At 37.5% G+C, this 12,498-nt stretch overlaps 1 protein-coding gene across 1 annotated transcript in view; it reads left to right on the top strand.

The window, feature by feature from the left end:
- The window catches only part of SMC5 (structural maintenance of chromosomes 5), a 118,408-nt gene that overhangs the window by 79,568 nt on the left and 26,342 nt on the right, over positions 1-12,498 (top strand). Inside the window, exons 16-17 of the mRNA XM_006894404.1 lie at positions 2,669-2,792; positions 3,378-3,500. Of these exons, the coding sequence (XP_006894466.1) occupies positions 2,669-2,792; positions 3,378-3,500 (247 nt within the window). The remainder of the gene's footprint in view (positions 1-2,668; positions 2,793-3,377; positions 3,501-12,498) is intronic.

Below are 12,498 nucleotides of genomic sequence, written 5' to 3'. Positions count from 1 at the left end.
ATGAACTTAATATTTGTGATCTTTGGTAACTGCCTTAACTTCTCTGAGCCTTCATTTCTTCATGTATAAAAGAGAAAGAGTAATATTAACTTTTAGAGTTGTGTTATCTTTTCATTCTTTTCTTTTTTAACCTGTTGATTGAATCTCCTCAGTTGAAGGCAAGGTCTGTGTTCATACTAAGTGGTATCATTAACAAATATTTACCAATTTGGTATGACCTAGACACTGTTCTAAGTGTGCTACTTACATTACCTTTTGTCATTTTCATCATGGCCCTATGATGGTGAGTACTATTATTATAATTTATTGATGAGAAAACACAAGCTCTAAAACATAACTTATCCAAAACACACTGCTTGTTAGTGGCGTAGAGAGTTCAAATCCGTTTCTCCTATTTAATATCCTACACTGTTGTTGAGTACCATCGAGTCAGAACTGACTATAGCTGGCAAAACCCAGCAAAGTTTCAGAGGCAGTAAATCCCATAGGAGGAGACTTGAACAACCTGCTTGTGGGTTGGCAGAGCAACTCCTTACTCACTGGACTAATAGAGCTCTGGTGACTTAATGGGAAGAAACTACACTACTGTCCCATCGGAACATGATTCAAATCCACTAGCTACCCCATGGGAGAAAGATGGGCAGTGTCCTCTCATATACCTTTGAAAACCTACAGACTATCAGCTACAAGTCTGTTCTGAGTCAATTCTGATGTTAGATGATTCCTGGCAAAAAGTAAAGACTACCAGAAGAATGTCTGTTTGTACTTTATTAACTGTGTGTACCATCGCCATTTATGGCTAATATTCAGAAGAATGGTGATCCCAGAACATATAATTGTACTCATGCAAAACCTAATACCTAGACTGAGAGGCTGTTGTGCAAACAGAGCAAGGGAGCATTTCATGGTTCAAAAATAAGAAAATAATGTTTTAGGGATCTGTCCTTTCTCCGTACCTATTCATTCTGTATACTGAGCACATGATTTAAGGAACCAGACTCTGTGAGGAAGAATATGGCATTAGGATTGGAGAAAGACTCTTAATAACCTTGTTTGCTGAAGGTGAGAAGTATCTAAGGTACTTGCTGCAGAAGATCAAGGATCAAAATGTGTATTATATCTCGGTATCAAGAAACAAAGGTCCTCACCACAGAACCAACAGTAAGCATTATGATAGATGGAGAAAGGATTAAAGCTGTCAATGATTTCATCTTCCTTTGGTACCAGCAGTCAGGAAATCAGGAGACATTGCACCGGGCAAGTCCACTGTTAGAGAGCTCTCCAGAATACTGAAGAACAGTGATGTCAGTTTGAAGACTAAAGTGTGCCTAATTCAGGCCATGATTTTCTCAATCACCTGCTGCACACTAGAGAGCTAGGACAGTGAATAAGAATGACAGAAGAAGTCATGCGTTCGAGTTGTGGTGCTAGAGAAGAATACTCAATTTCCTGTGTACTGCCAAGAGAACAAACAGATAAATCTTGGAGAGGGTGCAGCCTAAGGGATCCTTGGAGGCAAAGATGGTGAAGCTTCATCCTCCATATTTTGGACATGTAGTTAGACGAGGCTGTTCTTTGGAGAGGAACATCAGTTTTTGGAAAGGTGAGAGATTAGCGAAGGAGAGGAAGACCCCCGATGAAATGGATTGACACAATGACTTCAGCAATGGGCTTGAGTGTTTCAGAGATGTTGAGGATGCCACAGGACAGGACAGGGTTCAGGTTGGCTCATCATAAGGTTGCTGAGTCATACTCGAGGTTACCTAACAGCTCACTTAGCATTCATGTTATCTAGACTCTTCTAGGCACTCAGTGTATCTCACAACCTGTGTTATACAGATGACACAACCTTGCTTGCTGAAACTGAGGGGGACCTGAAGCGCTTGCTGCAGAAAGCCAAGGACTTCTGCCTTCAATATGGATTGAAGCTCCACATCAAGAAAACAAAGGTCTCACCACTGGGCTGATAAGCCACACATCGTGATAGGTAGTGGAGAAGTTGAACTTAACAGCTTCAACTTGGTTGGCTCTACAGTCAACACTCTTGGTACCAGCAGCCAGGAAATCAAAAGACAATTGCATTGGGAAAGTTTGCTGTCAGGAAACTCTCCAAAGTACTGAAGAGCAATGAAGTCAATCTGGAGACTAAGGTGCATCTGATCCAGGCCATGGGGTTTTGGGGTTTTTTTCCCAGTTAATTGCTTTCTGTGCATCAGAAAGCTGGACAGTGACTAGGGATGATAGGAGAATTGATGTTTTTGCGCTGTGGTGCCACAGAAGAGTATTCAATGTGCCATGGACTGCTAGGATGATAAGCAGGTTTATATAGGAGAGGTTGGAACCAGGTTGCTGCTTGGAGGTAAGGATTTTGAAGCTCCATCTGACATACTTTAGGCATGTTGCAAGGAGGGACCAGTCCCTGGGGAGGGACATCATGCTTGAGAGGATGGAGGGTGGTGTGTCAGAGGTGATAAGATTGGCTCAGGATAGGGCAGGCTTCAGTGCTGTTATACATAGGGTTTCTCTGAGTCTCAGACAACTTGACGGCACATAACAACAATGACGGAACTGGCATTTGTACTGCATTATTCAATTGCTTATAAAACTGCGGACTTTGGCCCAGTCCTTGTGTTTTACTGACTTCTGCATCATCTTGTGTTCCCTACAGTTTAAAATTGATGGAGCAGGATACTTGCAACCTTGAGGAGGAAGAGCGAAAAGCAAATGCCAAAATCAAAGAAATCAATATCCAGAAAGCAAAGCTTGTTACTGAATTGACAAACCTTGTAAAGGTAAAGCAGTTTAAATTATTTATCCATACATTAAATAGACAGTAAATTAGGCAAGCTGGTAAAATCTGTACAGAGGTTTGTTGGAACCAGAAGGAATGTTCTTGAGTAAGGCTTTTGACATTTTATTGATATAAACAAGGAAATTTTATGAACAACAGCTTGCTTTATTTCTTGACATATGCTTTAGGTTAATCGTTAAAATCACTCATTAAGCTAAATTATTTCCTTTGAGATGATTCTGCCTGCATAAGAAAACCTAAGCCAAAACCCAAACCCCCTGCCATCAACTCGTAGTGACCCTGCAGGGCAGAATAAAACTGTCCTTTAGGGTTTCTGAGCCAGTAAATCATTATAGGAACACATTTCCCCATCTTTTTGCCGTGGAAAGCTTGTGGATTAGTAGCCAAGTCCTTACCACAACCCAGGCTCCTGGAGAACTCTTTTATAAAAGGAGCTAAGAATCAATCAGTCACATTAGAAAAACTTATTTTCTCATGGATCAGAGTTTTGTGAAAAAGTTAACATTTTCTTATTTCCAAAAACATGTGGCATAAAAACTATAAACTTTTGCATTTTTGTCCCTAGGTTTGTGCTGCTTTACACATGCAAAAAGTGGATTTAATTCTCCAAATTACCACGGTTATCTCTGAGAAGAACAAATTAGAATCTGATCATTCAGCTGCCTCTTCACAAATACGTGTCACAGAGGTAAGATTTTTGTCTTTATTTTGAGATTCTAATCTCAACCCAACTTGAAAAAAAAATGTGTCATCAGTTGCAATGAGCAGTTTGCTGTATGCTACTTAATACACAAATGTAATGCCTCATACTGATAAGGAAACAATAGCAGTTCAAGGAACTGCTTTCTTTTTTTTTTTTTTATTTTTTTAAATTTTAATAATTTTAATGAATATTTACAGAGATTTTCATTGCTGTACTTCTCTCCCGCCCCAGTTCGCGCCTCTCTTTGAAAAGTAAAAGAAAAACTCCCTCCCTGGTACACAATCCCCCCGCACCCTTTCCACTGCCCCAAGTACATTCCACTATGCAACCTTAGGGGAACTGCTTTCTACTATGCATTTTGTCATTACCAAGTAGCAGCTAGTAGCTTTAATTATCCTTTGCACATCCATCCTATAATGTAAATTGCAGATGAATTCTAATTAACAACTTTTAAGATTAGCCTTCGTATGTAACTTTGATGATTTAATCTTCTGTAAATAATGTATTTGGGAAATGATGCACAACATTGAAAACTTGGAGAAATGAGAATGGACGATGTTAGAGTTAAGAGCTGGCAACAAAATGGTAGTGACAGTGGCATAGTTTTTTCAGGTTTCTTTTCCACTCATACACTTTCTCCGCAAATAGGATAATAGAACCATCCCATAACAACAATAAAATCTTGGACAACATACATAACAAAACTTCATTTTCATTAATGTAGATAGAGCATTATGTATATTTTTCAACAAAATTATGAACATACATAATTTCACTTAACATTACATATAAATTGTTGAAATGGACAGTAATTTGTTACCTATATATTTGCCACAATTAAATAAATTTAAAAAAATATTTACAAAATAGCAGTTAAAGAGACATAAAACCAAAAACCTTAAGCTTCGGGGTTTCTTTGTGAACTCCAAACTGATTAAAGTCAAATCCTCACCAGTTTTAAGATCAGCATTATATCAGTAACTCTGGCCAGAAACAGTGGGAAGAGTTTCAGGACCCTGAAACTGAATTACCAGAGCACACTCCCCTCTAAAGAGAGGAGATCTTGTTAGGAAAATATTGCAGACCAACTGGAGAACAGGTGAAAAAAGTCTCTTACTGAGCAAAACTAAAAGTACGTGATTGATAAAAAAAAAAGTAAAATATATACTATCAGTACGTATAAAGCATAACTCTATGAAAATGGGAACTATTATAAAATAGAATATACTTGTTAATTATCCTATAGCTAAAGTCAGAAAACAGAAGGATAGTACATCAAACTAGATGCTTTGGGGAAGTTAAAAAAAGAGAACTGTTACTAGCCAGCTTGCGCTGAAGTACATACAGAAACAATAAATAATATTGTAAAACGGTATTGAAAACATAAGAATAATCATTAGAATAAAGACAAAACTTTACCATTTACCTGACGATATACAAAGAAACTGAAAAAACCTACCCTCTTTGCCATTAAGTCAGAACCAACTTATACCTGACCCTCCAGTAGATTTTTAGAAGTTAGAAATCTCACTGAGGAAATTGCCCATCCTTGTCTCACAAAAGAGTGGTGATAATAAAACAGATGATTCAGTTAAGATTGAGGCCAAGGCAGTAACTTACATCACTTTAGATGGACTATCTAGACATTTCAGCGATGTAACCTTCTCAGGTGTTTGTTGGGTAAATTTACTATAAATGTCTTCGCACTAAGTTTAGAGTCACTGATAGCACTTCCTTACTTGGTCTAAACAGCACACTGTCATCAGTGTAATGGGCCATCAGGGCTTCTTGTGGAAGGGAAAGGTGGTCAAAGTCTTGTGGACTAACTTGTGTCATGGTGCTGAGGATTTGATACATCTTCAAGGTAGGTGGTGAAGATGTATTTCTAGAGGCAAATTTCTTCTGAGGATCCTTGGTAACTGGATTGAGGAAAAAAGGCTGTGGCCAGACAGTGCCTTCATGCTAGACACCAAGATACGCATTCGTTTGTTCAAGCAATACAGCCACATGTAGAAAGGCAGTTGAAGTCACCCGCTACGTGGTTACGTTCATAATAATCCATTATCATTCCTTATAATCTGCTTGGCTTTTCCTGCCAGAACTCCGTGTTTTAATGGATCCATTGTGGGGTCTGTCAGTGGCTGAGTATGTCTATTCTAGTAAAGCATTCTGGAACTGGGGAATTACCACATTAGAATCTTCGTGCCCCTGTGAGATGGACCCGAGCTAAGACTCCATTCAATAACCTGACCTCCATGTACCCCTACTTTGGCTGGGAATAAAAACCTTGAGATCTTATGGTAAGGGTGGGGAAAATAATTTCCTGTCTCTTGTCTACTCAGAAGACTCAATTGTGGTCACTGAATTCCATTTCCCACTCAAGTATCTCCTTGGAGAAATGACTGGATTACAGGTCTGGGTAACGAAATATACAGTGAAGTCCTTGATAGCTAGAACTAGGTTTACTTTTTGGGTTTGTGATTTTGGTTTTCTTCAGTTTTCACAAGCCTTCCACCTTTGCAGTATAATTTTACCACTTTTTTATTGTTCTTTATTTCTGTGAACTCTTACCATTTTCTTTCTCTGATAACTTTGCAACTTAATACAAGTTTCCACTTCCTCATGGTTTTTTTTATAAGATCATTTTATCACAGCAGAAAACACAGAATTTAGCAAATTTGGTTATTATCAGAATTTGGGAGCCAACGTGGAGAACCTTCTCTACTGCCAGTAATGAGTCAGTTGTGGACTGAAGCTCATCAGAAAGATCCAAGTCCATGAATTCTTAATGATAACTAAAGAAAAGTATATGTGAGTCAGTGTCTTGTGAACAATGTCAGGGAATCAACTCATGCTTTTGAAAATCTGGCAGATAATTCTACCATTTATCCTTTGTGAACTCTTAATAAGGGTAAACAAATATGAGGGTAAATTTCTCTTTATAGAGAAGTACTTCGGTTAATGAAGAAGGAATGGTAATGGTACAGCTACAGTTAGATTATCACTACATTGCAACTACTAATGAATCAATGAGTAGATTGTATTAGTTGCTTAAACTGCAGAAGACAGCTAGTTATGTCCATGTGATCTGATGGATGGATATAAGTGAACTCTGGTGACCTAGTCTGTAGGGAGTTGTACTGCTGACCCCAAGCTGGCGCCTCTCAGGCCAGTCAAATCCACTAGAGGCTCCTCACGGAAAGATAGGCAGTCTCTTCCTGATTAATTTACAACCTCTTGAAAACATACTGGAGGATTATCTGTGAATCACTTCTGACTCTGCTGTAGTGAGAGAAAATGGATGGATGGATACACCTGTAAAATATTTTACTAAAAATTTTATTTCTAATTAAGCCTCATACTACAGGTTTTCTTAGCTTAGCAGTACTGACATGTTGAACTGGATAATTCTATTTATGAAGGCCTCCCCTGTCCTGTATACTGTAGAATGTTTAGCAGCTTCTTCTGTCTGGAAATGTGGCATTCTCAGACAAAGACATTACAAGAAAGGAGACTGCACAATCAATATCTCATGATCATAATAAAATATAATTAGACAATGGTAGCTATTCCATCCTCACCGGGTGAATTTTCCTCATTTTCACTACACAGTTTGAAGACAATAGTCTAGAAACAGCTCTACTGATGTGATTAGCCCAGCTAGACTTACTTGAATGAATCTTTGAGATTTCATCTGGGACATTGTGTAAGGAGTAGTTACCTTACAAGAAGATGTTGTTGAATGTATGCAGGAACCATCACCACTATACCCATTTTTGTTTCTAGATCTGTAACTAGAGTTCAATTCCAGTAACTCTTCAAAAGCTGAAGCCCAAATTATAATCTAAAAGCTGGAGATGATCTTAATGCCCACCAGCGAGTGAATGGATAAACAACTTGTGATATATCCATAAAGATGAATACCACTCAATAGGGGGAAATGGGAGGTTGGAATTAAATACTGATAGATGCAACAACATGAATGAACCTCAGTAATTATCTGGAATGTAAAATGTCAGAAAAAAATCCCACATACATTATATGATTTGATTTGTATAAAATTCTAAACAATACAGGAAGCTCTGGTGGCCTAGTAGAAAGAAGCTGTGCTGAGAGTGTGTTGGACTCAGAAAAGAAAATTTGCTGCCAAGGGAAGGTACAGTTCAGTAGATTCCAGACAGTCACAGAGAACCTATAGAAGATAATAGATAGGTTCCTTATCTTGATTGTGGTGATGGTTTCATAAATGTATATATTTGTCAAAATTCATAATATTATATACTTGAAAATTATAGTGTCTTTTTTTCAATTCAAGTATGAAATGCTAAACACATGTTAGATGAAAAAATAGCATAACTCTAGGACCCACTACTTAAATATAACAAACATTGACATTTTGCAATACTTACTGCAAATTTTAACTTTTTACGTATATCAGGGGCCCTCTTTCTACTCAGTAACCTGCTTCTTCAAACTTTCTGACTTCCTCAGAAAGCATCTGGCTTACTGCTAGAAGACAAGAATGTAACTAACAGATAAGTAACTTGGAGCATCCACACGCAAACTTGGACCTAAAGTAATTTTGATTTGGTAGAATTGGTTATTTCACATTGAGCCAAAGGCCCTTGGGGAGGGGGAAGGTAAAAAAAAGAGAGAGGGAGAGAAAAGCAGCAGAGGTCATCTGGACATGTAGAAGAGAAGAAATCCAACAGGACCCAACCAGAGGCTGAGTCTGGTGGGTGTAGATCTAGCTACTAAAGGAAAATTTCATGAGTTTATTTCATGAAGGTGTGGTTCTGTTAGTAAATAATGTAGAGATTGTGCTAAAGTTACCCCATTGATCAAGCCTGTCAGTTGGTGTTAAAGAAGGTTTCATGAGGAACTTGATCCATTGTATAGGTCCTGTAATGGAGATTTAAGTCTAGTCACACAGTGACTAGATCCTGTTTGATCCTGTTATTTTGAAATTGAACATTTTGGGGAACTTAAATAAATGGTGATTTTGTGTCATATTTACAAAACTATCATCAAATCATGATAGCTTTGGAGTAAATTTCCTCCCAAAGCTTAAACTTACTCTTGATATAGTGATAAATGCTTTGCTCACAGCTTTCATTTAAATAGATGCACTAAGATTAGATACAGACTTCAGTATTTATGTACTAGAAATACCTAGTATTTTGAGAAACACTGCTGTGTTTCTGGAGGGTAGTAAAGTTTCTTGGGGAGGGTGTTTTGTTTTCGGACTTTAAATCACTAATGAATTTTTTACAAAGATGGCCACATTATACAGAACAGAGAAATAATCTCTGATTAGCTCCCTGCCCCTCCAGATTCTGTTACTTGGAAACAACACCCACTCAGTTTTCAGCTGCTTACCCATTTTACCTGTGTCTAAAGTATTATGGCACATTTAAAGTTAGAATTCTCGTAAGTGAGCATGAGCACACAGCTTTGTTACCCAGAAAGTGTAAATAGGCAAAGTAATTCATTATGCTAATTTTTATACTGTTTGCTTAGTTTTAAAGTTGAAGATAGTTTACGTAACACGTTTGGGTCATCTTTCTGTCCATGTTCCTTCTTTTCCCTGATCTTTGCCTCAGTTCCTGTTTTCACGTCCTCTAAATCTGCCCAGGCCGTCTCTAGGTTGGGAATGTCTTCTGTTCGGAACGAAGTCCATCTTTACACAAATCTAAGTTGGAACAGCTTAGTATAGTTCATATCTAATAGCAATCAAATATTTATCTTAGTATATATCTTTTTATACATAAAAACTTTTTTAAAAACCCAAAACATTAAAGAAGCATTTCCATTAAAAAAAAAAATACCACTCCTCACTTACCAACATGTTTAGGTTCCAAAGATCAAGTTGTGTGTGAAAATTGATATTATACAAAAATAGAGTGTGGTATCATATAATTGCCAATTACATCACTACTTAACTGTCAAACTACTGAGAATTGTGGTCTGGAAATACACACATGGCCTTAACCATCACATCCAGCATTAAACTTACTGTCCACCCCTTGGTGTTCTTCATTGCCAAGTGCACATTGTTAACATGTAAAATAGTGCATTGTAGTAAATATGATGTGTCAGATGAGATAATCAGTAAGTAATGAATTAGTGTATCACAGTAATAATACTGTTTTGATGCATGTCACCAAGCAGTGCTGTTATTAACAAGCCATTGAATATACCTTAAATCGTTTGATATAGTAGGATTTATAGAAGTTGTTTCACAAACTGTGAATGATATGTAAGTAAGACATTCATAAGACTTCTTTCCGCTTCATTGTGGCCTGATTTTTTTGTAAATTCTGTACTTACTCAACTATAAAAATACTGTATTTATCATATTATCCATATTCTGCTGTTTAGAAATCTATAATGTTTCTATTATATACATGAACCAGCATTCTATAGTGATCTTCTAATGTCTGCTCCCAGCCACTTAACCTTTCTTTTTACTTTGCTGTTTGTGGTTTAGGGAAGCTCTGAAGGCCAAAAGTGGTAAGGAGTTGCCATCCCAAAGGCAGGCGGCTCCCCATAGGGATCTGCTATGAATCAGTTCTGACTTGACAGCACAGAACAACAACCTTATTACTTTTTTGAGTTTTTTCTTTATTATTTTCCACTTCTCTTTGTCCTATTACCTTGCTTCTTCCTTTCTCACATACTTTTTCCCATACTAATTCACTTGATTCTGCAGCTGATTTTATTTTGTACTCCACCAGCAATATTTTGTAACTGTTTTCTTTGTAAGTTGACATGAAAAAATCTTGAATACCTTTTATTTATCATTTTCTTACCAAGCCTTCTAATATCCTTGAAGAGCATATCTACCTTTTATTTTTACTCAGTGTAGTTAATAAATATTTGTTGTTAACTAGTCATACTAATTACACATTTTAAATCCAGGTTTACCTTGTTACACAAAAGTTTTTGTGAACCCTTTCACCAGCTGCAGTGATGTCAAACAAAGTTGTTCCCACACATTTAGATGGAAAATATTTTTTAGCATTCTCAGGCATAAGAAATGACCTACTAAGTTATACTGAGTAACTTATAGGACCTAAGATAACACAGTCACACAGTGTTCAAGGGCACAGTTCAAAAGCCACTTGATCAGGAGTGAAATTCCAGGGAAGAAACCTCAGGGTGTGAGCTGCCTCTTAAAATGCCAGCTCCAAAACAAGTGCTGAACACTAATGTCACTTCTCGCTTTTTTTTTTTTAAGTGAAAATTATCCTTGGAATTCTTTCACTTAGCAAAAATGGGTATATAGGTACTTACATTATGACTTCTATAAAAGTTATGTGAACGTTGGGAATACATGGGGTCAGGAATGAGAAGTGGAAAAGTGTCTGGGAGAGAGGGTGTGTGAGAGCTGCCTTTTTCTCATACTTGGTCTTTTCCAGCTCCTTATATTTGCTGTCATTTACCTGCACCAGCTTTTATCTATATTTTCCTTTTCTCCTAAGCCATCTCTGCCAGGGAGAAATCATTGCTGTTAGCCCTTTGGACACCACCTCATCTGCTTTGTTCTTTACCTTAGTCATGAATTCAGGTTCATAAATTATTGACACAAAGTTACAGTTAAAGATTATAATCATGAGGGAACTTTTTAAAAAGCCAAAATGACAGAGCTCACCCCTAGCGCAGTTCTGACACCAACCCTGTAGGGCCTAGAAGGACTGCCCCACTACATGAGGCTTCCAAGGTTGTATGTCTTTACAGAAACAAACTACCACTTCTTTCTTCCCCCAGAGCGGCTCATTAATGGATTAAAGCACAGGCCTTTCAATTAGTAGCCAGCTCTTTTAACATGTGTGACGTGAAGGCTCCCTATGAGGGAACATGGGGTAGCTAACTCTGGTGGAGTTACACTTCCTCAGTTTTTTGACAGGCATTATGACATTAGAGTTTGCAGCCCACAAAGATCTCTCTGAAGAAAGTTAAATCAGTTATGAGCCACAGTTTAGTAATGCTGTCACTAACTGGGATTACTTTTAGGATAAGGTAGTAAGTACACCAACTACACCCAAAGTGAACAGGTCTGCATGAGTTGTGTTTTTCTGCAGATGTCCAACATTTTAAGGTCTAGTTTAATTTGCAGCTATTATGTGCAGCTATGGTATGTATATTTACCTAATTTACAGAAATATTAAATTTAGTAAGTAAGATTCTCTGGAGATCTAGTGGTAAAAAGCTGCATTGCAATACCAGAGGTGCACAGTTCAAATCCACCAGCTGCTCCATGGAAGGAGGAAGGGCAGTCTATTTCTGTGTAGTTTTACTTCCTCTGAAAACCTACTGGAGGATCTGCTATGGGTCAGTTCTGAACAACATTGTGAGTTAGTGTTGTTCCTTTAAAAATACAGATTTATGTGAAGATAAATAATAATTACAAGAACTTGGAAACCTTTGAATGTATGTCTTCATTCTAAAAACAATTCTATGCTTACAATCTGTTCTTTTTTCTTCCACCTTCTTAGTGTTCTTCCAGATAAAAACAACCTTCAGGAGAGACATTTTAACTCAGGTGATAGATTTACACGCACATTACATAAAGAATTTTGAAGAAAATTCACATTACAAGTTTGAAAGGTTTTTTTGTTTTTTCCAGTTGTAATAAAATACATGTAACCATTTTTTTCTGGTTTTAACCATGTTCAAGTGTGCAGTTCAGTGACATTAATGACATTCGGCATGTTATCACCACTGTGTTTTTTAAGATTTTTTTATATCCTGACACGGAAATGTGCTATTTTTTTATTATTATTATTATTGGGGAAAACATTGGAGGTACAAGGAGGTGAGGGTTGGGGGCAGAAGGGTGAGGATGGGCCAGGATGCACCTGCAGAGCTGCACAGTTTGGTCGGTGGGGGGAGCAGGTGAAGGAAATGATGAGGGTCCAGTGGGGACCAGATGCTACAGAGGAATGACAAGCATTTTCCAATGGTAATTAAACCAACTGTC

Source organism: Elephantulus edwardii, unplaced genomic scaffold (assembly GCF_000299155.1).
Source record: "Elephantulus edwardii isolate Elephantulus edwardi_28Jun2011 unplaced genomic scaffold, EleEdw1.0 scaffold00141, whole genome shotgun sequence".
Classification (NCBI taxonomy): domain Eukaryota; kingdom Metazoa; phylum Chordata; class Mammalia; order Macroscelidea; family Macroscelididae; genus Elephantulus; species Elephantulus edwardii.
This window is presented reverse-complemented; position numbering and strand designations above follow the sequence as displayed.